Source organism: Electrona antarctica (genome assembly GCF_951216825.1).
Source record: "Electrona antarctica genome assembly, chromosome: 5".
Taxonomy (NCBI): Eukaryota; Metazoa; Chordata; class Actinopteri; order Myctophiformes; family Myctophidae; genus Electrona; species Electrona antarctica.
In genome coordinates this window covers 20,711,781-20,738,525 of record NC_136810.1, presented here as the reverse complement: position 1 = coordinate 20,738,525, position 26,745 = coordinate 20,711,781, and the positions used below count along the sequence as shown (strand labels likewise).

The 26,745-nt window shown below is 42.4% G+C and overlaps 1 protein-coding gene across 1 annotated transcript in view; it reads left to right on the top strand.

The window, feature by feature from the left end:
* Positions 1–26,524, top strand: part of LOC306922902 (mucin-2-like) — a 138,175-nt gene extending 111,651 nt beyond the window's left edge. Inside the window, exons 30-47 of the mRNA XM_079500792.1 lie at positions 8,404–8,627; positions 9,356–9,527; positions 10,273–10,523; positions 11,059–11,242; positions 11,956–12,157; positions 13,076–13,248; positions 13,467–13,536; positions 14,569–14,675; positions 17,664–17,695; positions 17,844–18,012; positions 19,502–19,612; positions 20,424–20,464; positions 20,809–20,961; positions 22,501–22,599; positions 23,065–23,193; positions 23,665–23,704; positions 24,828–24,942; positions 25,824–26,524. Of these exons, the coding sequence (XP_079356918.1) occupies positions 8,404–8,627; positions 9,356–9,527; positions 10,273–10,523; positions 11,059–11,242; positions 11,956–12,157; positions 13,076–13,248; positions 13,467–13,536; positions 14,569–14,675; positions 17,664–17,695; positions 17,844–18,012; positions 19,502–19,612; positions 20,424–20,464; positions 20,809–20,961; positions 22,501–22,599; positions 23,065–23,193; positions 23,665–23,704; positions 24,828–24,942; positions 25,824–26,040 (2,489 nt within the window). The 3' untranslated portion in view covers positions 26,041–26,524. The remainder of the gene's footprint in view (positions 1–8,403; positions 8,628–9,355; positions 9,528–10,272; positions 10,524–11,058; positions 11,243–11,955; positions 12,158–13,075; positions 13,249–13,466; positions 13,537–14,568; positions 14,676–17,663; positions 17,696–17,843; positions 18,013–19,501; positions 19,613–20,423; positions 20,465–20,808; positions 20,962–22,500; positions 22,600–23,064; positions 23,194–23,664; positions 23,705–24,827; positions 24,943–25,823) is intronic.
* The last annotated feature ends 221 nt before the right edge of the window (positions 26,525–26,745 follow it).

Genomic DNA, 26,745 nt, shown 5'->3' with positions numbered 1-26,745 from the left:
AAACAACGCCTGTTGAAACTACCACAAAGGAAACAACATCTCAGTCTGTATCAACGACAAAGCCACCGAAAGTAGTAACTACTGGTCCAACCACAGCTTCTACCACAGTTATTCGTGAAACCACGACCTCTGTTCCCGAGACCACAACTAGCCCAGAAACAGCAATTACTTCCATGCCCACTGTTGAAACCTCGACTACAATTGTACCGGTAACAACAACAACAAAGGAAACAACGCCTGTTGAAACAACCACAAAGGAAACAACATCTCAGTCTGTATCAACGACAAAGCCACCGAAAGTAGTAACAACTGGTCCAACCACAGCTTCTACCACGGTTATTCATGAAACAACAACTTCTGTACCTGTAGTTACAGCAACTGTCCCAGAGACAACTGTTGTTATTCTTACTTCAAAACCAATTGTTGTAATCACGACAACTAGTGTACCAACAACATCGACAACAAAGGAAACAACCGCTTCTACCACAGTTGTTCGTGAAACCACCACCTCTGTTCCAGAGACCACAACAATCCCAGAAACTACAATTTCTTCCAAACCCACTGTTGAAACATCGACTACTATTGTACCAGTTACAACAACAACAAAGGAAACAACGCCTGTTGAAACAACCACAAAGGAAACAACATCTCAGTCTGTATCAACGACAAAGCCACCGAAAGTAGTAACAACTGGTCCAACGACAGCTTCTACCACAGTTATTCGTGAAACCACGACCTCTGTTCCCGAGACCACAACTAGCCCAGAAACATCAATTACTTCCAAGCCCACTGTTGAAACCTCGACTACAATTGTACCAGTAACAACAACAACAAAGGAAACAACACCTGTTGAAACAACCACAAAGGAAACAACATCTCAGTCTGTATCAACAACAAAGCCACCGAAAGTAGTAACAACTGGTCCAACCACAGCTTCTACCACAGTTATTCGTGAAACCACGACCTCTGTTCCCGAGACCACAACTATCCCAGAAACTACAATTTCTTCCAAACCCACTGTTGAAACATCGACTACTATTGTACCAGTTACAACAACAACAATGGAAACAACGCCTGTTGAAACAACCACAAAGGAAACAACATCTCAGTCTGTATCAACGACAAAGCCACCGAAAGTAGTAACAACTGGTCCAACCACAGCTTCTACCACAGTTATTCGTGAAACCACGACCTCTGTTCCCGAGACCACAACTAGCCCAGAAACATCAATTACTTCCAAGCCCACTGTTGAAACCTCGACTACAATTGTACCAGTAACAACAACAACAGAGGAAACAACACCTGTTGAAACAACCACAAAGGAAACAACATCTCAGTCTGTATCAACAACAAAGCCACCGAAAGTAGTAACAACTGGTCCAACCACAGCTTCTACCACAGTTATTCGTGAAACCACGACCTCTGTTCCCGAGACCACAACTATCCCAGAAACTACAATTTCTTCCAAACCCACTGTTGAAACATCGACTACTATTGTACCAGTTACAACAACAACAGAGGAAACAACACCTGTTGAAACAACCACAAAGGAAACAACATCTCAGTCTGTATCAACAACAAAGCCACCAAAAGTAGTAACTACTGGTCCAACCACATCTTCTACCACAGTTATTCGTGAAACCACGACCTCCGTTCCCGAGACCACAACTAGCCCAGAAACAGCAATTACTTCCATGCCCACTGTTGAAACCTCGACTACAATTGTACCGGTAACAACAACAACAAAGGAAACAACGCCTGTTGAAACAACCACAAAGGAAACAACATCTCAGTCTGTATCAACGACAAAGCCACCGAAAGTAGTAACAACTGGTCCAACCACAGCTTCCACCACAGTTATTCGTGAAACCACCACCTCTGTCCCTGAGACCACAACTAGCCCAGAAACAACAATTACTTCCAAGCCCATTGTTGAAACCTCGACTACAATTGTACCAGTGACAACAACTACAAAGGAAACAACGCCTGTTGAAACGACCACAAAGGAAACAACATCTCAGACTGTATCAACAAAGCCACCAAAAGTAGTAACAACTGGTCCAACCACAGCTTCTACCACAGTTATTCATGAAACAACAACTTCTGTACCTGTAGTTACAGCAACTGTCCCAGAGACAACTGTTGTTATTCTTACTTCAAAACCAATTGTTGTAATCACGACAACTAGTGTACCAACAACATCGACAACAAAGGAAACAACCGCTTCTACCACAGTTGTTCGTGAAACCACCACCTCTGTTCCAGAGACCACAACTATCCCAGAAACTACAATTTCTTCCAAACCCACTGTTGAAACATCGACTACTATTGTACCAGTTACAACAACAACAAAGGAAACAACGCCTGTTGAAACAACCACAAAGGAAACAACATCTCAGTCTGTATCAACGACAAAGCCACCGAAAGTAGTAACAACTGGTCCAACCACAGCTTCTACCACAGTTATTCGTGAAACCACCACCTCTGTCCCTGAGACCACAACTAGCCCAGAAACAACAATTACTTCCAAGCCCATTGTTGAAACCTCGACTACAATTGTACCAGTGACAACAACTACAAAGGAAACAACGCCTGTTGAAACGACCACAAAGGAAACAACATCTCAGACTGTATCAACAACAAAGCCACCAAAAGTAGTAACAACTGGTCCAACCACAGCTTCTACCACGGTTATTCATGAAACAACAACTTCTGTACCTGTAGTTACAGCAACTGTCCCAGAGACAACTGTTGTTATTCTTACTTCAAAACCAATTGTTGTAATCACGACAACTAGTGTACCAACAACATCGACAACAAAGGAAACAACCGCTTCTACCACAGTTGTTCGTGAAACCACCACCTCTGTTCCAGAGACCACAACAATCCCAGAAACTACAATTTCTTCCAAACCCACTGTTGAAACATCGACTACTATTGTACCAGTTACAACAACAACAAAGGAAACAACGCCTGTTGAAACAACCACAAAGGAAACAACATCTCAGTCTGTATCAACGACAAAGCCACCGAAAGTAGTAACAACTGGTCCAACGACAGCTTCTACCACAGTTATTCGTGAAACCACGACCTCTGTTCCCGAGACCACAACTAGCCCAGAAACATCAATTACTTCCAAGCCCACTGTTGAAACCTCGACTACAATTGTACCAGTAACAACAACAACAGAGGAAACAACACCTGTTGAAACAACCACAAAGGAAACAACATCTCAGTCTGTATCAACAACAAAGCCACCGAAAGTAGTAACAACTGGTCCAACCACAGCTTCTACCACAGTTATTCGTGAAACCACAACCTCTGTTCCCGAGACCACAACTATCCCAGAAACTACAATTTCTTCCAAACCCACTGTTGAAACATTGACTACTATTGTACCAATTACAACAACAACAGAGGAAACAACACCTGTTGAAACAACCACAAAGGAAACAACATCTCAGTCTGTATCAACAACAAAGCCACCAAAAGTAGTAACTACTGGTCCAACCACATCTTCTACCACAGTTATTCGTGAAACCACGACCTCCGTTCCCGAGACCACAACTAGCCCAGAAACAGCAATTACTTCCATGCCCACTGTTGAAACCTCGACTACAATTGTACCGGTAACAACAACAACAAAGGAAACAACGCCTGTTGAAACAACCACAAAGGAAACAACATCTCAGTCTGTATCAACGACAAAGCCACCGAAAGTAGTAACAACTGGTCCAACCACAGCTTCTACCACAGTTATTCATGAAACAACAACTTCTGTACCTGTAGTTACAGCAACTGTCCCAGAGACAACTGTTGTTATTCTTACTTCAAAACCAATTGTTGTAATCACGACAACTAGTGTACCAACAACATCGACAACAAAGGAAACAAACGCTTCTACCACAGTTGTTCGTGAAACCACCACCTCTGTTCCAGAGACCACAACTATCCCAGAAACTACAATTTCTTCCAAACCCACTGTTGAAACATCGACTACTATTGTACCAGTTACAACAACAACAAAGGAAACAACGCCTGTTGAAACAACCACAAAGGAAACAACATCTCAGTCTGTATCAACGACAAAGCCACCGAAAGTAGTAACAACTGGTCCAACGACAGCTTCTACTACAGTTATTCGTGAAACCACGACCTCTGTTCCCGAGACCACAACTAGCCCAGAAACATCAATTACTTCCAAGCCCACTGTTGAAACCTCGACTACAATTGTACCAGTAACAACAACAACAAAGGAAACAACGCCTGTTGAAACAACCACAAAGGAAACAACATCTCAGTCTGTATCAACAACAAAGCCACCGACAGTAGTAACAACTGGTCCAACCACAGCTTCTACCACAGTTATTCGTGAAACCACGACCTCTGTTCCCGAGACCACAACTATCCCAGAAACTACAATTTCTTCCAAACCCACTGTTGAAACATCGACTACTATTGTACCAGTTACAACAACAACAATGGAAACAACGCCTGTTGAAACAACCACAAAGGAAACAACATCTCAGTCTGTATCAACGACAAAGCCACCGAAAGTAGTAACAACTGGTCCAACCACAGCTTCTACCACAGTTATTCGTGAAACCACGACCTCTGTTCCCGAGACCACAACTAGCCCAGAAACATCAATTACTTCCAAGCCCACTGTTGAAACCTCGACTACAATTGTACCAGTAACAACAACAACAGAGGAAACAACACCTGTTGAAACAACCACAAAGGAAACAACATCTCAGTCTATATCAACAACAAAGCCACCGAAAGTAGTAACTACTGGTCCAACCACAGCTTCTACCACAGTTATTCGTGAAACCACCACCTCTGTTCCTGAGACCACAACTAGCCCAGAAACAACAATTACTTCCAAGCCCACTGTTGAAACCTCGACTACAATTGTACCGGTAACAACAACAACAAAGGAAACAACGCCTGTTGAAACTACCACAAAGGAAACAACATCTCAGTCTGTATCAACGACAAAGCCACCGAAAGTAGTAACAACTGGTCCAACCACAGCTTCTACCACAGTTATTCGTGAAACCACCACCTCTGTTCCTGAGACCACAACTAGCCCAGAAACAACAATTACTTCCAAGCCGACTGTTGAAACCTTGACTACAATTGTACCAGTAACAACAACAACAAAGGGAACAACACCTGTTGAAACAACCACAAAGGAAACAACATCTCAGTCTGTATCAACAACAAAGCCACCGAAAGTAGTAACTACTGGTCCAACCACATCTTCTACCACAGTTATTCGTGAAACCACGACCTCCGTTCCCGAGACCACAACTAGCCCAGAAACAGCAATTACTTCCAAGCCCACTGTTGAAACCTCGACTACAATTGTACCGGTAACAACAACAACAAAGGAAACAACGCCTGTTGAAACTACCACAAAGGAAACAACATCTCAGTCTGTATCAACGACAAAGCCACCGAAAGTAGTAACTACTGGTCCAACCACAGCTTCTACCACAGTTATTCGTGAAACCACGACCTCTGTTCCCGAGACCACAACTAGCCCAGAAACAGCAATTACTTCCATGCCCACTGTTGAAACCTCGACTACAATTGTACCGGTAACAACAACAACAAAGGAAACAACGCCTGTTGAAACAACCACAAAGGAAACAACATCTCAGTCTGTATCAACGACAAAGCCACCGAAAGTAGTAACAACTGGTCCAACCACAGCTTCTACCACAGTTATTCGTGAAACCACCACCTCTGTCCCTGAGACCACAACTAGCCCAGAAACAACAATTACTTCCAAGCCCATTGTTGAAACCTCGACTACAATTGTACCAGTGACAACAACTACAAAGGAAACAACGCCTGTTGAAACGACCACAAAGGAAACAACATCTCAGACTGTATCAACATTAAAGCCACCAAAAGTAGTAACAACTGGTCCAACCACAGCTTCTACCACGGTTATTCATGAAACAACAACTTCTGTACCTGTAGTTACAGCAACTGTCCCAGAGACAACTGTTGTTATTCTTACTTCAAAACCAATTGTTGTAATCACGACAACTAGTGTACCAACAACATCGACAACAAAGGAAACAACCGCTTCTACCACAGTTGTTCGTGAAACCACCACCTCTGTTCCAGAGACCACAACTATCCCAGAAACTACAATTTCTTCCAAACCCACTGTTGAAACATCGACTACTATTGTACCAGTTACAACAACAACAAAGGAAACAACGCCTGTTGAAACAACCACAAAGGAAACAACATCTCAGTCTGTATCAACGACAAAGCCACCGAAAGTAGTAACAACTGGTCCAACGACAGCTTCTACTACAGTTATTCGTGAAACCACGACCTCTGTTCCCGAGACCACAACTAGCCCAGAAACATCAATTACTTCCAAGCCCACTGTTGAAACCTCGACTACAATTGTACCAGTAACAACAACAACAAAGGAAACAACGCCTGTTGAAACAACCACAAAGGAAACAACATCTCAGTCTGTATCAACAACAAAGCCACCGACAGTAGTAACAACTGGTCCAACCACAGCTTCTACCACAGTTATTCGTGAAACCACGACCTCTGTTCCCGAGACCACAACTATCCCAGAAACTACAATTTCTTCCAAACCCACTGTTGAAACATCGACTACTATTGTACCAGTTACAACAACAACAATGGAAACAACGCCTGTTGAAACAACCACAAAGGAAACAACATCTCAGTCTGTATCAACGACAAAGCCACCGAAAGTAGTAACAACTGGTCCAACCACAGCTTCTACCACAGTTATTCGTGAAACCACGACCTCTGTTCCCGAGACCACAACTAGCCCAGAAACATCAATTACTTCCAAGCCCACTGTTGAAACCTCGACTACAATTGTACCAGTAACAACAACAACAGAGGAAACAACACCTGTTGAAACAACCACAAAGGAAACAACATCTCAGTCTATATCAACAACAAAGCCACCGAAAGTAGTAACTACTGGTCCAACCACAGCTTCTACCACAGTTATTCGTGAAACCACCACCTCTGTTCCCGAGACCACAACTAGCCCAGAAACAGCAATTACTTCCAAGCCCACTGTTGAAACCTCGACTACAATTGTACCGGTAACAACAACAACAAAGGAAACAACGCCTGTTGAAACTACCACAAAGGAAACAACATCTCAGTCTGTATCAACGACAAAGCCACCGAAAGTAGTAACAACCACAGCTTCTACCACAGTTATTCGTGAATCCACCACCTCTGTTCCTGAGACCACAACTAGCCCAGAAACAACAATTACTTCCAAGCCCACTGTTGAAACCTCGACTACAATTGTACCAGTAACAACAACAACAAAGGGAACAACACCTGTTGAAACAACCACAAAGGAAACAACATCTCAGTCTGTATCAACGACAAAGCCACCGAAAGTAGTAACTACTGGTCCAACCACAGCTTCTACCACAGTTATTCGTGAAACAACAACTTCTGTACCTGTAGTTACAGCAAGTGTCCCAGAGACAACTGTTGTTATTCTTACTTCAAAACCAATTGTTGTAATCACGACAACTAGTGTACCAACAACATCGACAACAAAGGAAACAACCGCTTCTACCACAGTTGTTCGTGAAACCACCACCTCTGTTCCAGAGACCACAACTATCCCAGAAACTACAATTTCTTCCAAACCCACTGTTGAAACATCGACTACTATTGTACCAGTTACACCAACAACAAAGGAAACAACAACAAAACCTGTTGAAACAACCACAAAGGAATCAACAACCAAGCCACTGAAGGTGTCGACCACTGGACCTACAACAGCTTCGACCACAGTGTTGCCTAAAACAACTCCCATTGGCTGGACTTCTATTCGTCCACTTACCAAGACCCAACCCGGCACAGCACCAACAATCATGACAACAACTGGATTAACATCTGGTCACACATCCACGACAGTCTTTTCTACTAAAGGAACGTCAACCACTACTGAAACCACCACATTGAAACCAACAACCATAGAGGGGCCGGTGACAGGCCCAGTTGTTAGTACATCAAACCCCACACCTGGTCCACAGATTCTAAACACTACAACGTCACAACCTACCATTCCCAGCACTCCAGTTCCCTCACCCACTCCATGTGTCTGCATTTACAACGGAAATACCTTTCACCCAGGTTTGTCACATTCTCTTAAAGCAAAAAAATAAATCACCTTTTTTAAGGAATTGGTGAATTATTTGATTAATTAATTTGTAATTAATTCACTGTCTATTCATGTTTGTGAAACAATGTTTATCAAATTAGTTATACTATAAATATAGAATGCATTTATAAATAATTTGCTTCAGCTGAAAACCTTAGTTTTATTGTTGATATTTTCATCTTTCTCAACAGGGAACTTGGTGTATAATGTGAGTGATGCTCAGGGGTATTGCTACACCGCTTACTGTGAAGCCTCTTGTACAATCAAGAAAGAGGGTCATGCATGTCCCACAACCCCTGCCCCTCTCACCACCACCACCACCCCCCCAGCGACCACGCCTAATGTATCAACCACCACAGCTGTCCCTACCACTACCCCTTCTAGAGACTGCACCAATGTCAACCCTCCCAGAAAGGTATGATGCTTATTCAACACTGCACAATACTTTCTCACAAGCTGTACGCATATTGAGGTTTAATAGCTTTTAATTTTCCTTTGCTTCCCTCCATTATTTTCCGGTATTGCTTTAATATTAAACAGATTTGAACAAATAGCGCCAGGCATAAGGCTGGTAAATTAATATTCAAATTTGCTAATATCCTTGAATATGGGATATATTTTTAACAAATAATATTCGATTTTCTTTATTTGACAGGGACAATTAAAAAAACAATGTATCAAGTTATAAAAACAAACTAAATATATATTTGTATAGAGGGTATGCGGGAATGCCTACTGAGTGGCAAAAAACTACTTGCCTCGACAGTCCAGGGAGGCATACTATGGTCCGACGGAGCATTGGTTCGACATGGGTCCGCACCTCGGACTAGCGCCTGCTCCCGTGCTTGCGGTTATGGTTAGGTTAAGGGTTGGAGGTATCGGATCAATGAATCGTCGGACCAAACACATGTAACCGACAGTCCATACATCCAAACAGAAAAGTCCTATCTGATTGTTCTGCTCGTTAGAGGCCTTTAAATCTTTACTTAAAACTCATCTCTTCTCCCTGGCATGCGTGTATAAGTATGATAGGAACCTTTCTTTCTTTCTTTCTTTCTTTCTTTTGAAAATGTTGCAGACCCCTGATTTAAAGGGGTTGACAACTAGACCTTTAACAGTAACTGTTCATCAATGCTGTTGCAGAACGGAGAGTCTTGGAAGGTTGACAACTGCACCACAGCCACCTGTGTGGACGGTCACATCACCACCACGCCTCAGGTGTGTCCCACGGCTCAGCCACCCGCCTGCGCCAACCTCCGCAAGCCGCTCAAGGTCTATGATGCCAGTGGATGCTGCTTCCAATACCAGTGTGAATGTAAGTCATCATCACAACTTTAAGCCATTCAGGACGGGAACCCCTTTTGGTGTTTTAATGATTGTGTTATACTTTAGCTATTGAAAAATAGCAGATCTACAAGCTCATAGCAGGGCACCGAGTGCCGTGCAATCGGTTGTGAGCGAACGTTTTAAACTCAAATCTTTGCTTTGCCTGGAACAACATATTTTCAGACGGGGGTCGGCGGCCAATTACATATATTTTGTGGGGGTCCTTGACATGAAAAGGTTTGAGCACCACTGACATAGAAACATAGGTTTTTCAGAAAACTGTCAGGATTTAGAAGGTATTTGTAGAATCGTCCTCAGGTCTAAATGGGTTAAGCCTCATTTTCACTTTGCTGCATGCGTTGGTGTCGGGCACCGGTGTTGGTGGCAGTATGAAAGTCAACAATAGGCAGTGTTTTTCATTATAAATTGAAATTAAAATAGAAACAAAGTGACATGGGTTTTTGCCATTGATCGATTCAGGCCAGCGGTAATACAAACAGAGGCACATTAGCGGCGGCTCGATTCCAACAGAGCCACATTATTATAAGACATTGGGGGCGATTTATTAAGCAATTGACATATGTCATATTTGAGCGTAGCGGATATTACGACCATTTTTTGGCAGCAGCTCAGAGTGGCGTGCATGTTTCCAAGCGGCTGTGCCGCGCAGATGGGAGCCTAAATTGTAATTGTAGTAGTACAGTGTTAATTCAATGGATCTCATCTTTCTACAGGTGTGTGCAGTGGCTGGAGTGGTTCCCACTTTGTGACGTTCGATGGAACCACTTACCAATTCACGGACGAGTGTTCGTACTACCTGGTGAAAGAGATCATTCCTAAATACAACTTGAGCATCATCCTGAACAACCACTACTCCAACGGCCCACCAGGCAGCAACTTCTATACGCAGGCTCTGTCCATTTACTACTCCTCCTACTCCATCGTCCTCACTCAGATCCAGAGCTCTGGCCAGATCAGCTTTGCGGTGAGCAATCCTTTGAGTTGGAAACGTAGAGATGGGCTGGATAATAGAACTAAAATAAAATACACTATACACGCTTACAACGAGTTGTAGATCAGCTAACTTTCACTAGTATGGGTCCCAGGGAGACATCAAACTTCTATTTTGGGTCTTGGGTTAAAAGTTTGGGAACCCCTGCTCTAATGCAGTGGTTCTGCAGTGGACCCCCCAAAATAATCATATTTGAACTGGGGACGCCCCCCCCACCCTGACAAGCACTTGGTATTGTATTAGTTTGAGGCATTACATTTAGTCATTTTAGTGTGACTTAATTGGTTCCACAGATAAATATTGTGAAAATCAGATCAGCTATTTTCTTGACAATTTGGCCAATGTTCGACCAATGTTCGAGTTTTAAACTATAGTTTATCTGTCTACTACTTTTGATGTAGTAGACAGATCTTTTTTCATGTCATGTGTTATTTTTAGGCTTAAGCCTAAAAGCCTAAAAGGATTGAGAAACCCCCTAATCATCATTGTGTACCTATTGGTCCTCCAGGTGTACGTTGATGGTAAGCGCATCTACCCGGCATACAGCAACTCTGCCCTGCGGCTGACCAGCACGGACATGGCAGTCACCCTAGAGATCCCAGCGCTGAACGTCTCGGTGGTGTACAAAGCCAACTCCTTCAGCATCGACCTGCCTTACACCCTATTCAGTGGCAGGACCGAGGGCCAGTGCGGTGAGTTTTAAGACTGGCAATTAATCCATTTGGGAAGAGAAAGAACATCTGCACACTAGTTTCTAGAGCTCCGAGACTTACTTTATTTAGAGGCAACACATTGCAATGTTTCGATCGACCTAGTAGGTCGAAACGTTGCAATTTGTTGCCTGAGTGAAACTGAGTCTGTCAGTTTACATGACAGACTCCGCACTGGCAGGAAGAGGAGACGTTTGTTTTGGATCACATTAAGTGGGTAACTACTAACTCACCCATTGAATGGGAAAATGTAAAGAGTTACGTTAAAAGTTACAGCAAAAAGTAGTTTCTTTATGTAAAGTCACTTAACCCATTCTAGACGGGAACCCCTTTTGGTGTTTATATAGTATTATTTATGTTATACTTTAGCTATTGAAAAATAGCAGGTCTGCTATTTTTTTAAAATCGTGAAAATGTGGCGCAAACATTTTTAGCTCAAATCTTTGCTTCTGGGACAACCTATTTTCAGATGGGGGTCGGCAGCCAATTTAATTTATTTGTGATGATCCTTGACATGAAAATGTTTGAGAAGCACTGAGATAGAAACCTAGGTTTTTCATGTCATGATTTAGAAGACATTTTGTAGAATCGAGCTCAGGTCTAAATGGGTTAATGTAAGGGCGTTAGTTCCAACACTGCATATAAACCAGCTGTGGTTTGTAAATGTTTCGACCACTTCCTTGTCCCACCACCAGGTACCTGTGACAACCACCAGTCCAACGACTGCCGCGGGCCCAACGGACACGTGGACAGCTGCTCCTCTACTGCTGGCAAGTGGCTGGTCCCGGGCACGCCCTGTGTGACCCCCCAGCCCCCCACCAACACCACCACCCCCTCACCCTCCACTACCACCCAGCCTGCCTGTGACACGACAATATGCAAGATCCTAGAGGGCAGGTATGGCGTTATGGAAAAAAACACCTTTATGTGGGATGTAGTCATTTTTCTAAAGAAAGAAGAAAAACATCACACTCGAGTGAGGGGGCGCTCTTATCATCATACATCATCACATTCCGGCCAATCACAATTGGGCGTCCTCATGTTTCTGTCATTCCAGCCAATCACAATTGACTTTGCTCAACAATCAAATCATCTAAAAAATTCACACAAAGACACAAAACAGACAAAGATATAGGAATATAGGAGGGGCTAGTGCCCCTCAAAAAAGGCGGTGGTGTCACACCTTCTTTAGTAGTGTTCCCCCGCTACAATACTTTTGTTTTGAGCAGATGACAATCCATTATATCCTATATAATTTACAGTATATGACTTCCTAATACAGTGCTTTAAGCACATTAAAATGCATTATCCCAGCATGGTTATAATGAAATGCGTTATAGACATGGCATAGAAAGTTTTTAGGCCTACCCTAGTGTTTATTGATTATTTTTTATTTATTTTATGGGTAATTGTGTGTATTGGAAAATATACAGTATGTTAGTTTCTAGACTTAACAGATTTCATGAACTTGGGATAATTTCAGTGGCGTGCACAGACATTTAGAGGGGCAGGTGCTCAAGTGAAAAAAGGGCACCTTGTGCAGCGCGTGGAACCGGCCGGTTGCCTTAATAGTGTGAGATTTATAGATTTTGGGGCATAAATAATATATTAGAAGCTTTTTTTATCAAGAATTGATCACCATGGTCCAAATACTGTACACTGTACAGTATTTGGACCATTGCTGTCCACAGGGCAAGGGCAGGTTGTGCTCTAGCACCCCCTATTGTCTATCTGTGCACGCCACTGGATAATTTCAGTTCATAACCAATATAAGACCCTATAGTGATCATTCTGACACCTTTTCCACCCCGACAGTGTGTTTGAGCCGTGCCACGCGGTGGTCTCTCCAACGCCATACGTCGCGGCCTGCAAGAGCGACGTGTGCGCCGGAGGAAACGACACCTGCTCCAGTCTGGAGGCGTACGCCAGCGAGTGTTCCAATGAAGGAGTCTGTATCAACTGGAGGAATGCCACCAACGGACAGTGTGGTGAGGAATCAATGCATTCTCACTCCCGACCGTAAACGGGTGACTTCTTGGGAAGTCCAACCAAACGTTTTACTAAAAATGTTGACTAGGGGAGATATTATGGGGAATTAGCCGGAGGCAGAAGAAGAAGACTACTGTAACTTATTTTTTGCATTATTGAGCTTTGCAAAGTTGCATGTGTGTGTGCAGTATATTCATGCATTCTATCCTGTTAACAGAGCACCAGTGCAGCAGCAACAAGGTGTACATGTCCTGTGGTCCAGCTGTAGAGCCGACATGTAATTCCAGGTAAAACGCCTTTATTATACAGTACATACAGACATATTAATAATGTCATAAGTTTTCTGTTCTTTCTGTTCTGTTCTGTTCTGTTCTGTTCTGTTCTGTTCTGTTCTGTTCTGTTCTGTTCTGTTCTGTTCTGTTCTGTTCTGTTCTTTCTTTCTTTCTTTCTTTCTTTCTTTCTTTCTTTCTTTCACCTTTATCTATTCAGGGAAGTCAATTGAGAACCAGCTCTCTTAATTTTACAATGACGCCCTGATTACACAGTACATAACATACAATTCAAACACACATACATTACAAGAAAAATAAACAATTCAGATTGAACAAGTATAGTCAAATTATTCCATATAAGACTTTTAAATCGATCAAGTGAAATCAAGTTCTTCAGTTTTAAAACTGATTGTAGACAGTTCCATATGTGGGGGGTATAGTATTGAAAGGCAGTCTTACCCTGTTCAGAATTAATATTAGGAATTTCTAACAGAAAGTAGTCTTGAGAACAGGTGTGATGATGGCCTACTACTTTAGGATGTAATAGGCTGCAAAGATAGTCAGGCATAGCTAGCCATATTGGACAGAAATTGGGCCTCTTCCTTACTTATGTGTTATGTCAGGTGTTACCAGTAATACTAATGAAGGCTCTGTTCCATTCTATTCAAAGTCAGGGTGCTGATATTGTGCATGTTGGCTCACTGGAAACACTGCTACACCAGTGAGTCTCACAGTGTGGTCCAGGTAGTTCCTTGAGGCCGTTCCAAATGGGAGTGTAACTCTGAAAGTATAGAAATGGAACCAAATGGTTCATTAAAAGGTTCCATTTGCACACTCTCAGTCATGGGGGTCCTTGAAATTAAACAGTTTGAGAACCACTGTGTTACACCAAAGGGAACATAATCTCCATTTCTATCATTTGTAACACACTGAACAATCGAGGCCCAATTTATTTCCAATATGGCTGCTGTGGGATAGAGCTGCTTTTATAAGAGGCGAAAAGGTTTTCAGCGTAATGATAATAATAATGTCTGCTACTACACTCAGGTACAATGAGAAGTTCACCAACCCCTCCAACACCAAGGAGGGATGCTTCTGTCCAGCAGGCACCACCCTGTTCAGCAGCGTCTACGACACCTGTGTCAAGTCCTGTGGTGAGAACACATCCCTTCAGGGGTCATCACCATGCTGACTTGTGATGGACATTTTTGTCAGAATTCTATTTTTGCCATGAACCACTGTTGATTTCGTCGACTAATACAATGACGAATTTTTTTTCGTCGACTACCTTTTTCCACTGACGAAAACTAAATGGAAAACTAAGCTATGATGACTAAAACTAAGACTAAATATATTGACAATTTCGTCAACAAATAAAAACTAGACTAAAATGTTAGGAAGGGACTAGTGGACAAGAGATCCAGTATAAGTCATTTTACACTTGGTTGCATGCTGAAAATATTTATTTTCAGCAAGTGTAAAATCAGCCATTACGACGGCATCAATGCCCGCCGAAATACATTTTAGTCGACTAAATCAACTGCAGATTTAGTCGACTAAAATCGTATGATATTTAGTCGACTAAAACTAGACTAACACTAAGACATTCCAGGTGACAAAAATATGACAAAAACTAAATGAGGTTTAATTCCACAGACTATGACTAAAACTAAAATTGAAATGTGCTGGCAAAAACAACACTGCCTGAATGAACATACAAATGAACGGACATGGGGCAATACTATTATCAGAAACACTCAGGGCCCAATCTTGCACGCTGCCTTACCCCTTATCCCTAATCTATTTTGTCATTTTTATTTTTTATTTCATTTTACTATTTTGGAAAAAACATTTTAACCCTAGAACACTAAACATGGGACGATTATATTTTTTGCAATTTTCATAACCTATTTAGGCCTGACGTCGAAATAAGAAAGACGTTCGCTCTGAAAGAATATATATTCAAAGATTTGTGCCGCATTTTTACGATTTTTCAAAAAATAGCAGACCTACAAGCTCGCAAATGAGCTTGCAAATCTGCTATTTTTCAATAGCCAAAGTATGGCATAATGCTTAGTTAAAACACCAAAGGGGGTTCCCGCCCAAAATGGGTTAAATGTTGCTGATGTCTGAGGTAGATAGGTCTCAGTACCTTGGATGGGTCTTCAGTACCTTCATGATGCTCAGTGACATCATAGAATGTAGGTTTGTTTCCCTGCCCACATCCCTAGGTTTTTTCTACAGGCAGGTGTTTAGTGTGATAGAGAAAAATCCCATACACCCACAATGGACTTTTTTATTTATTTTTATTTTCTTCACTGGACCATTCTCACATGTCTTAGGAATGGGTGGACCAAAGGAGAAGTTCCCCACTTCATTTCTCTTTTTTTTAGGAATATTTAAAAAAATAAATATGCACCCCCCATTTTTTTGTGAAAAGTCATGATAAAAATATGAACACTTTGACGCCATACTACGCGTTCCCCGCGTTTTAATCAAATGTTCTACGCTGCCTAGATTGTTTTATTACCTTTAGATCATACGCTGAAGTATCTGGGCTTTTGATCGGCGAAGATCCGCTTAAAATAGTTTCCCTGGTGTCTTGCGAGCAATCGCACCACCCGCCATCTTGGTACGCCACAAGCCGGGTGCATAAAACCACATTCCATGAGGCCGTGTCTTCCGTTCACTTGCATTGGACTCAATTTCCCAGAAGCCCTAGCAGCCCAGCGAATGTGTTGATTTCCGGTTTCGAGATCACAACATGAAGCTCTCTCCCCCTGCTCCGCGGCAGAGACGGACTTTCGTTTTAATTATTAAAATAGGGCGATTTAGACACATAAAACAAATAGCGGGAATGTCGTATTATGCAGCGGGGGGACACTGGATCAAACAATTAGCGGCAAGCAAAAGAAGAGTACCTCAAGTTGCCATGTATTGCTGTACTGCAATATATTTTGATGAAAAATATTTATTATGGAATATTTTATATTGGGTAAAATATACCCGTGTTTAGTGATGGTGTAACAAAAAATATGTTTAGTGTTCTAGGGTTAAAATAGTTCAACTAGCCGATCTACAGTACATAGACATGCATGTTGTGAGCTTGGGCCCATAAAGAGCTATACACTGACACCACGGCGCGTAAACAGCGCCTCAAACTGTGACTCCGCCCACAAACGGGGGAAGTTGTGATTTTCGCTCGTTCACTGCAATGCAATTTGCGGCATTTTCAAAACAATATTGAGCAGAGTAGCGATTATCAAACGTATTTGCAATGCCATACGTTGAAAGATCTGTTGCCCGTGGACAAGGCACGCTACCTCCGCAAGTTAGATAGCATCGGCATAGATGTTTGTCCGTATGTGATTAAGGATTGGACCAAGTTGCATTGGCAGCCATAGAAAATTCGATGTGACGTTTTTGGGCGTTCCTGTCTAGCGTGGTGTCAGTGTATAGCCCTAATATACTGTATAGTGTATACTATAGCATGGGTTCTCAACATGGGGGTCGCGACCCCTCGGGGGGGGGTCCCCAAATTATTTTGGGGGGGTCCCCAAATTATTACTTCCCCGCCAAAAGCAACTGAATAACTGGAAAATGGAATCTAGAGTTTACATAGTGCATGCATAAACTTTCCTTATACTGATTATATCTGGTTTCAGTATTTCTTCATGATACTATTATTACGGTTATTCTAGTGGTCAATTTGTATTGGTGGTGGGGAGGAGGGCGGGGCGGGGGTAAGGGAGACATGGCCAAAGCGTGTCCCCAGCCAAAAACGTTGAGAACCCCTGTACTATAGTACTGGTCAAGGAACGTTCAGGGTTCCTTGAAGGTAGTCTGTAACTCTGACAGTTATGGGGGTCTCTGAGAGCTATGGGCATCCTTGAAAAGTCTACAAAAAATCAGACCCGTCTGAAGTGAGTGGTACTGTACTGTACTGTACTGTACTGTACTGTACTGTACTGTACTGTACTGTACTGTACTGTACTGTACTGTACTGTACTGTACTGTACTGTACTGTACTGTACAAGCCCTCCCTGACCTGTGTGTGTCTGTGTCTGTGTGTTAGGCTGTGCAACAGATGCTAACATTTTAACAATTCAAAACATAAATGTGTGTTTGATTTATCGTTTCAGACTGTGTTGGACCTGATGGTAAACCCAAGCAAGTAAGACACGCACTCACACTCTCTCTCTCTCTCTCTCTCTCTCTCATTTCTATATGTGTTTATATGTGTTTCTATATTTTTTGCTGTGTTTTTAATCGGGTTTGGGGGGGTTGACTGAGCAGTATTCAACTGTACTCGTCCCATTCAGCCCGGTGACACATGGACCAGTGGCTGTCAGCAGTGTGAGTGCGACAGTGACTCCATGGGGGTGCGGTGTGAGCCACTGCCCTGCCCGACGTCACCCAGCGTCCACTGTGACCAGCCTGGACAACACCTGGTCAACACGAGCAATGGCTGCTGCACCGCACACTCCTGTGGTACGTTCATCTAACTACAGACAGGGACGTGCACACATAGACATCAAAGCGGCCGCTTCAGCCCCTGCCCTTTTACGCGTCCGTAAAACAACTGCCCTCTCCAGACCACGAATGCAGCATTTACTATGGTGAAAGAAATGCCATAGTAAATGCACATGCCACTCCTTTCCATGGCATGCCGGAAGGCAGCGTTCAGGAGATTTTTTTTCCCGAAGTCTCCTGAACTTGAACACAGTAGCCTATTTTGCGTTGAACAAATTTGTTTCGAAATCCAGATCGTACACCACATCTCCACTAGCTAAAGAGTGCTGGGTTGCGCCCCGAAAATAGCTGATCTACAAGCTTGTAGATCTGCTATTTTCGCAATTTTTGTCCAAAAGTGCCCTCTTTTAACAGGATTTCAGCCCCTGCCCCTCTAACACTCTGCACGTCCCTGTACTACAGTGCTTTTCAACCAGTTGCACTAACCAAATGGACCCTTATAGATCTTTAACTCTTGAACTATTGAGAGCACAACTCAAGAGAGCATTCATTTTACACTCTCAAGAGTTAAATGAATGTTAGACAATCTGCATCAGTTAATTTACACAATTCATACACAAAGTCTACACAAGAGAAAGTAAAAGAATTGTTTATTTTGATCAATGTTTGGCATGTTGTCTCTCCTAATGGTACCAACATCAGTACAGCATGGAATTGTTGACAAGATCTTATCCAACGATAACATAATATTCTTAGCACACTGGACGCGTTTTCGGATTTTTAGCAGCGTTTTTCCGTCGTTTTTTCCGAAAAACACGCCCAGTGTGCAACCACCTTAAGTCTTGGGTCTGAGAGGCTAAATCTCATCAAATGGTGGTCCGTGGCTCAAACGCCGAATAAATAATGAGCCTTGAAAGGAAAAGGGTTGAAAACCACTGATCTACTATATTAAAATTGGCTTTAAAAAGCTCCATTTGGCCAGAAAAGGAGCATGCCCATATATGGGCATACTGACATCAGGAATCTCCATATATGGGAGTAAAAGGGACAAGGACTAACGTGTACTGAGGTCTCCTTATATGGCATATCAGCATGCCCATAAATGGGCATATACTGATGGATCTCCATATATGGGCATAATAATGACAAGGCTGACAGATATCTAAATTATATAGATATATATCTACTGTATATAATATAGATATACAGCAAGGCCCTAACCCTAAGAACGATGGCTGCTGCACAGTCCTGTCGTATGCTAATCTCCTGTCCTCCCCCACCACAGAGTGTGATGTCAGTCTGTGTCCCAGCGCCCCACAGTCCTGTTGTATGCTAATCTCCTGTCATCCCCCACCACAGAGTGTGATGTCAGTCTGTGTCCCAGCGCCCCACAGTCCTGTTGTATGCTAATCTCCTGTCCTCTCCCAACACAGAGTGTGATGTCAGTCTGTGTCCCAGCGCCCCACAGTCCTGTTGTATGCTAATCTCCTGTCCTCCCCCACCACAGAGTGTGATGTCAGTCTGTGTCACAGCGCCCCACCGTTGTCACAGTGTAAACCAGGCTTCCAGCTCAACGTCACCATGGTCAATGGCAGCTGCTGTCCCCTCTACAAGTGTGGTATGTACACTGTATGCTATCATGTATTGAATGTCTCCAACACATCGCTTTGCGATGCGTTATTATGAGCTTGTAGATCTGGTATATTTACTGCAAAATTATAATAATTCATTTTGAACACTTGAGATAGGAAATATATTCTGCATGATGACTATACTTTTACCCTTTTGGTACTTTCACTTTTTTACATATTTACTGTAAATACAGGACATTAACATTGTGGTATTGAAATATGTAAAGGTGCGTTCAAACCTGAAAATATATATTTGTTTCCAGTCGCTTCAATCGCTTCACTTTGGTCACGCAGGTCAGCGTTAATTGGTAAAATAAAATAAAAATAAACGTCCCGCTGGAGCAAAAGTCCCAGCACACTCACTTCCATGCGAGACCTATAGCTCTCTCCCCCCTCCCTTGAGTGGTGGATAGTATTCAATATACTCGGTTCAATATATTTAACATCATTCTTGTATGTTGTTTTTGGATGAATTCATTCATTCATTCATTCAAGTTTTATTTATTCTCGAAATTACACTGAGTAATCAAACTCATTTTCAATAAAACCACTGGGGCTCCGAAACAACATCAATGCTGATTGGCTGTCAGACTCAGGACGCAATGCGTGGAGTTGGGTGGAAACGGATAAGGTCGCTTCAGTTGGATTTTTCCAGCTGTGGCGAAGATACCAGGTGGCCATTCGCTTCCTTCACCTCGCCCCGTTCGCCTCGTTTGCGCCGCGCCAGTTACCGTTATATGGATAAACTACACTAAACAGTCCTGTTTAACCAGTGCTTTTCTCCTTGTCTCTCTCCAGTTCCTAAAGGTGTGTGTGTCTACAAAGGCATTGAATATCCGGTAAGAAGTTATCTGTATCTTAACTGTATTTAATTCCATAAAAGCGCTATTCATAGTCTGGATTTTCGGTGGTGAGGTGACCACCGAACTACAACATTACGTCATGAGCCGCGGTGAAGAGCAAACCACCGCCCCAGCCCTTCTCTCTGTTTTTACTCACCACCGCTAAACGTTATTTCAGTTCCGGTGGTCACCTCACCACCGAAAATCCAGACTATGAATGAGCCTATAAAATGGGACCCCTACACCACTGTTTCTGAAGAGAACACAACAAAAAAGAAAACAGAAAAATAGTTTTAAGGGTTGTTTGTTATAATCTATGTACTGTCATTTTCTCCCCACAGCCTGGATCTAACATTCCTACGGACTTAAATGTCAGAAGTAGAAGTCTTCTGACACAATGTCAGAATTGTGACTGTTCAGACAAGATGGGCCCAGATGGGCTGCACACCATGATCTGTAAGCCTGTTGAATGCAACACTACTTGTGCAGATGAGGTATGCAGCACGAACGCACGCACGCACGCACGCACACGCACACGAGCGCACATACATTAATAACAACAGTACACACCATCACCTGTAAGCCTGCAATGCAACACTACCTGTGCAGAGGCATGCAATGCACAAATGCACATTAATAACACACCTGTGCAGAGGTACACTTCAACATACAACAAACTCATAACCCACAGTACACATGGACACACGGCATGGGCTATAGCCGGCTTAGCGGTCCAGGCACCATGGCTGGTAATCCAGCATGACAGTGTGTTGCGGGTTCGAGTCCCGATCCCGACAAACTTTGCCATTTGTCTTCCCCCCATCTGTCTACCTACTGTAAAGGCAAAAAGCCCCAAAAATATCGTTAAAAAAAGGGACACACGCTAGCACAATCAAACACACCCCCTTTAATGCACACTTTAATACTGGCCCACCGTCACCGTCAATTAACCAGGCCTCTTTTTCAGGTTTTGAAGTCAATTAGCTCTCAGAAAGTTCACCTTCCCTGCTATTTTCAGCATGCAACCAAGTGTAAAATGACTTAAATACTGGATCCACTAGTCCCCTTCCTAACATTTTAGTCTAGTTTTTATTTGTCAACGAAATTGTCAGTATATTTAGTCTTAGTTCTAGTCATCATAGCTTAGTTTTCATTTAGTTTCCATTTAGTTTTCGTCAGTGAAAGAAGGTACTCGACGAACATTTTTCGTCTTAGTTTTAGTCGATGAAAACAACATTGGGACCGCCTGGGGATGGATGGTTTCTTTGTAATGGTATAAGCACATTTGCGTCCATTAACCCATTCTGTACGGGAACCCATTTTGGTGTATAAACAGCTATTGAAAAATAGCAGATCTACAAGCTCATGGCGCGGCACCGAGTGCCACGCTACGAGCTTGTAGGTCTGCTATTTCTGCAGAGGACCATGGCGTGGTCGTGTTGTGTGTGGCAGCAAGGTTTGCAAACTTGTCTGGACTTTGTGAACTTAACACAGTCCATATACCTGTATATAAAACATTTACATTGTTTCTCCTCCACTAAAAGTAAGACGAAAAATGTTTTTTCGACGAAAACTAAATGGAAACTAAGCTATGATGACTAAAACTAAGACTAAATATACTGACAATTTCGTCAACAAAAGAAAAAACTAGACTAAAATGTTAGGGGACTAGTGGACAAGAGATCCAGTATAAGTCATTTTACACTTGGTTGCATGCTGAAAATAGCCGATCTACAAGCTCACACTTGTGAACTTGTAGATCGGCTATTTTCAGCAAGTGTAAAATCTGCCATTACGACGGCATCAAGGCCTGCCAAAATACATTTTAGTCGACTAAATCTGCTGTTGATTTAGTCAATTAAAATGTATTTTGGCTAAATCTTATGACATTTAGTCGACTAAAACTAGACTAAACATTCCAGGTGACTAAAATGTATGACTGAAACTAAAGTGAAAACTATTCAGAGACTATGACTAAAACTAAAATCAAAATGTGCTGCCAAAAACAACACTGGTTTCTCCCTATGCTCCAGGGTTACACGTACCAGGCAGTTCCTGGTCAGTGCTGTGGTTCATGTGTCCAGACCAGCTGTATCATCACCCTGCCCAATGGAACTACACACACTTCACAGGTTGGTGGATGGATGGATGGATGGATGGATGGATGGATGGATGGATTGATAATGGATGGATGGATGGATGGATGGATGGATAATGAATGGATGGAAGTACAATTACTGCATTTTCCTGCAGCATCGCAGGCGTGCATTAATGACGTTAAACCACCCCCTCTCGTGTAATATTGCAATTATACAACAGTTACCCTTAAAACTAAGAAAATCGCTGAAAAAAACATATATTTTTAATAACAGATGTAGTCACTATACGACCACAAATGTCCCAAGAAACTAGCTAGCCTATAGCCATGTTCCCGTTATGTGTCAAATGTCATCCAGTTGTGAATTGCAATTGTTATAGTATATATTATATTATAACTTGTTCTAGTTAATTAATTAATACATTTTTTATAAAACATGGCAGGACCTTTCATACACGCAGAAAGGTTAAAGTTGATTTTTATCACTTCTTCCGTTCAGGTGAATGAGACGTGGTCGCCCCCTGGTGATACGTGTGTGAAGTACTCCTGTGCCCTCACCAATGGAAAGCCAATTACCAAGGAAACACAAACCACCTGTCCTCCGTTTAACCCCCTGGACTGTCAGCCTGTTAGTACACACACGCACGCACGCACGCGCACGCACACACACACACACACACACACACACACACACACACACACACACACACACACACACACACACACACACACACACACACACACACACACAGGTTGATGAACTGGTATTGTTGGATGTATTAATGGAGCATTACTTTACTGCTTACCCGATACACTGTAGTGTAGCCTTTATAAACCTTATACACACACATACACTGTAGTGTAGCCTTTATAAACCTTATACACACACCTATACACTGTAGTGTAGCCTTTATAAACCTTATACACACACATATACACTGTAGTGTAGCCTTTATAAACCTTATACACACACATATACACTGTAGTGTAGCCTTTATAAACCTTATACACACACCTACACTTTTTTACGACAAACAATGACAGCATTATTTATGTTGCAACATTATGTGATGTAACGAGCGAGCTTGTCCTCTCACAGGGAACTGAGACCACTGATGCCAGCGGCTGCTGCAAGTCCTGTAAGTATTTAGTAAACACGCACGCACACACGCGCGCGCGAGCGCACACACACACACACACACACACACACACACACACACACACACACACACACACACACACACACACACTCATACGAGCTTCTGCAACCTGAAAGGACCATCACTAAATATGGATGATATACTGCCTCGTAAAAGTTGGACTTTATACATTGTCAGATATTTTAATGCGTCTTTATATTATCATCACTTTACGCAAATACAGCTCAAGTGAAGCTTGCTTTTTGACCATGCATTCACTTCCGTCTGGTTTGAGGATGGTTAACTTATAGGTTTAGTCAGAACCGCTTTTTCAATACTTTTCATTGGTTCAATATTTGTACAACCCACACACAGACGTCAAGGGTGTTCAATAGCACAGATTTCATTAAAAAAATGAATACAACAATGGGAGATAGAGTGTTGGCATTGTATATGTCCTTCGTTACAAGCAGTGTTGTTTTTGGCAGCAAATTTTGATTTTAGTTTTAGTCAAGGTCTCTTTTGAATAGTTTTCATTTAGTTTTAGTCACATTTTAGTTACCTGGAATGTTTTTGTTTAAGTCTAGTTTTAGTCGACTAAATATCATAAGATTTTAGTCGACTACATTTACAGTTGATTTAGTCAAACAAAATGTATTTGGGCGGGTCTTGATGCCGTCGTAATGCTTTTTTCACTTGCTGAAAATAGACGATCTACAAGCCCACAACACGTCGCAGCGCGACGCGTTGTGAGCTTGTAGATCGTCTATTTTCAGCATGCAACTAATTGTAAAATGACTAATACTGGATCTCTTGTCCACTAGTCCCTTCCTAACATTTTAGCTTGTAGATCGTCTATTTTCAGCATGCAACTAATTGTAAAATGACTAATACTGGATCTCTTGTCCACTAGTCCCTTCCTAACATTTTAGTCTAGTTTTTATTTGTTGACGAAATTGTCAGTATACAGTATTTAGTCTTAGCTTCAGTCATCATAGTTTTTATTTAGTTTCCATTTTGTTTTCGTCAGTGGAAAAAGGTAGTCGACGAACATTTTCCGTCGACGAAAACAACACTGGTTTACAAGAAGCATCCTAAGCATGGTGAACTGTGTGTGTTTCAGGTACGGTTCGCAGTGTGTGTGAGGTGCAGAAGAAGCAGATAGTCATCGAGAAGAATGGATGTAAGCAGGCCGTCGACATCTCCTACTGCGCAGGGCAGTGCGGCAGTGCTTCCATGTGAGTTTGATCCATCTGACCTAGATAGGGATGACCATGCAGACATATTATACCTTGGTCATTTTTGTTCTCATGTTTTTGTTACTAATAACATGTTATTTAGACAGGCTATAGGTTAATTGTTTACCTGGTGTCCTTTAGTTTGATTTTGTATTCATTATTAATACTTTATATCGGTTTCTAGTTCTATACCCGGGATTTGACGCATTCCGAAACCAATATTAATGACCTGGTATAGTCGAAACATTACAGTTAGGAATTCACCAAAAACCGAATATCTCTATGGGCTTCATGGGTTGTGTAATTGATAGAAAATGTGTCCTTTTTTGGGTGAATTACTCATTTAACATACTCTTCCATACTGACTGGACAAAATAAACACATATTGTCTAAAACTAGTTACATAATACCAGCTTTAATAACAAGTAGACCAGCGGTTTTCATCCTCTTCTGGATTAGGACCCAGGCCCACCCATCTTGACCACTTAACCCATTCTGGGCGGGAACCTCTTCTGAAAAATAGCAGATCTACAAGCTCATAGCGCGGCATCGAGTGCCGCGCTACAAGCTTGTAGGTCTGCTATTTTTTTTAAATCGTGGCACAAATCTTTGCATATATATTCTTTCACAACATATTTTCAGATGGGGGGTCGGTGGCCAATTACATATCATTTTTGGGGTCCTTGTCATGAAATATTGAGCACCACTGATACAGAAACATAGGTATTTCAGAAAACTGTCATGCTTCAGAAGACATTTTTAAAATGTCGACGTCATGCCTAATACAGCAGCCATTTATTTGGTCAAAACAAAATGAATATAAACACATGAATGAAAACTTCCCAAACTAAAATAACCTTGGTACGTGTGCTTAATTGCAGGTACTCGGCGGCGGCCAATCAGATGATGCGCCAGTGCGAGTGTTGTCAGGAAGTGACCACCAGCCAGAAGGAAGTGCAATTGACGTGCGCCGACGGCTCGCTCACCACCGCCACCTACATCACGGCGGAGTCATGCGGCTGCCACCTCTCTGAGTGCGTGCCTGCAGTCACGCCCGCCCCTTCTGCTGCTCAACGACGGCGCCGCAGGAGACGTTGAAGGCGTGCACGCCACCACATGGACTGATAAAGAAATAAAACGGGATTGAAGCCTTACGGACTACGGCGCTACAGAATGAATGTGTTTATTCATGTCATATTTATATAACCCAACCAATGTGTATAAAGCGTTATTCATAGTCTGGATTTTCAGTGGTGAGGTGACCTGCACCGAACTACAACATGACGCCACGAGCCGTGGTGAAGAGCAAACCACCGCCACCGCTCCAGCCCTTATCTCTGTTTTTACTCACCACCGGAGCGGTGGTCACCTCACCACCGGAGCGGTGGTCACCTCACCACCGAAAATCCAGACTATGAATGAGCCTTAACCCAACCAATTTATTATAACCCAACCAATGTATACTCAAACAGCAACTATAGCATCACTTTGTCCTCTGTGTGGGACTGCGGTGTTTGCCATAGTGTAGTTGTACTCCCTATAGTTGATGCTAGTAAATAAAAAAAGCTTGTGCAACCTTAAACCATGTGTCTGTAAAGTGTAAAGCGACTATTAAGCGCTTGTGTTTCTGAATTATGGCATATTGCATATTATGGCCAACGCCTTCCTTCCGAACATGTATTATTCATGGCCCACCACTATCTTTCTGTGTTTTTGCATTAGTTTTCTGAAAAACCTCATGTTTCTATGTCAGTGGTTTTCAAACATTTTCATGACCCCCAAATTATATGAAATTGGCCACCG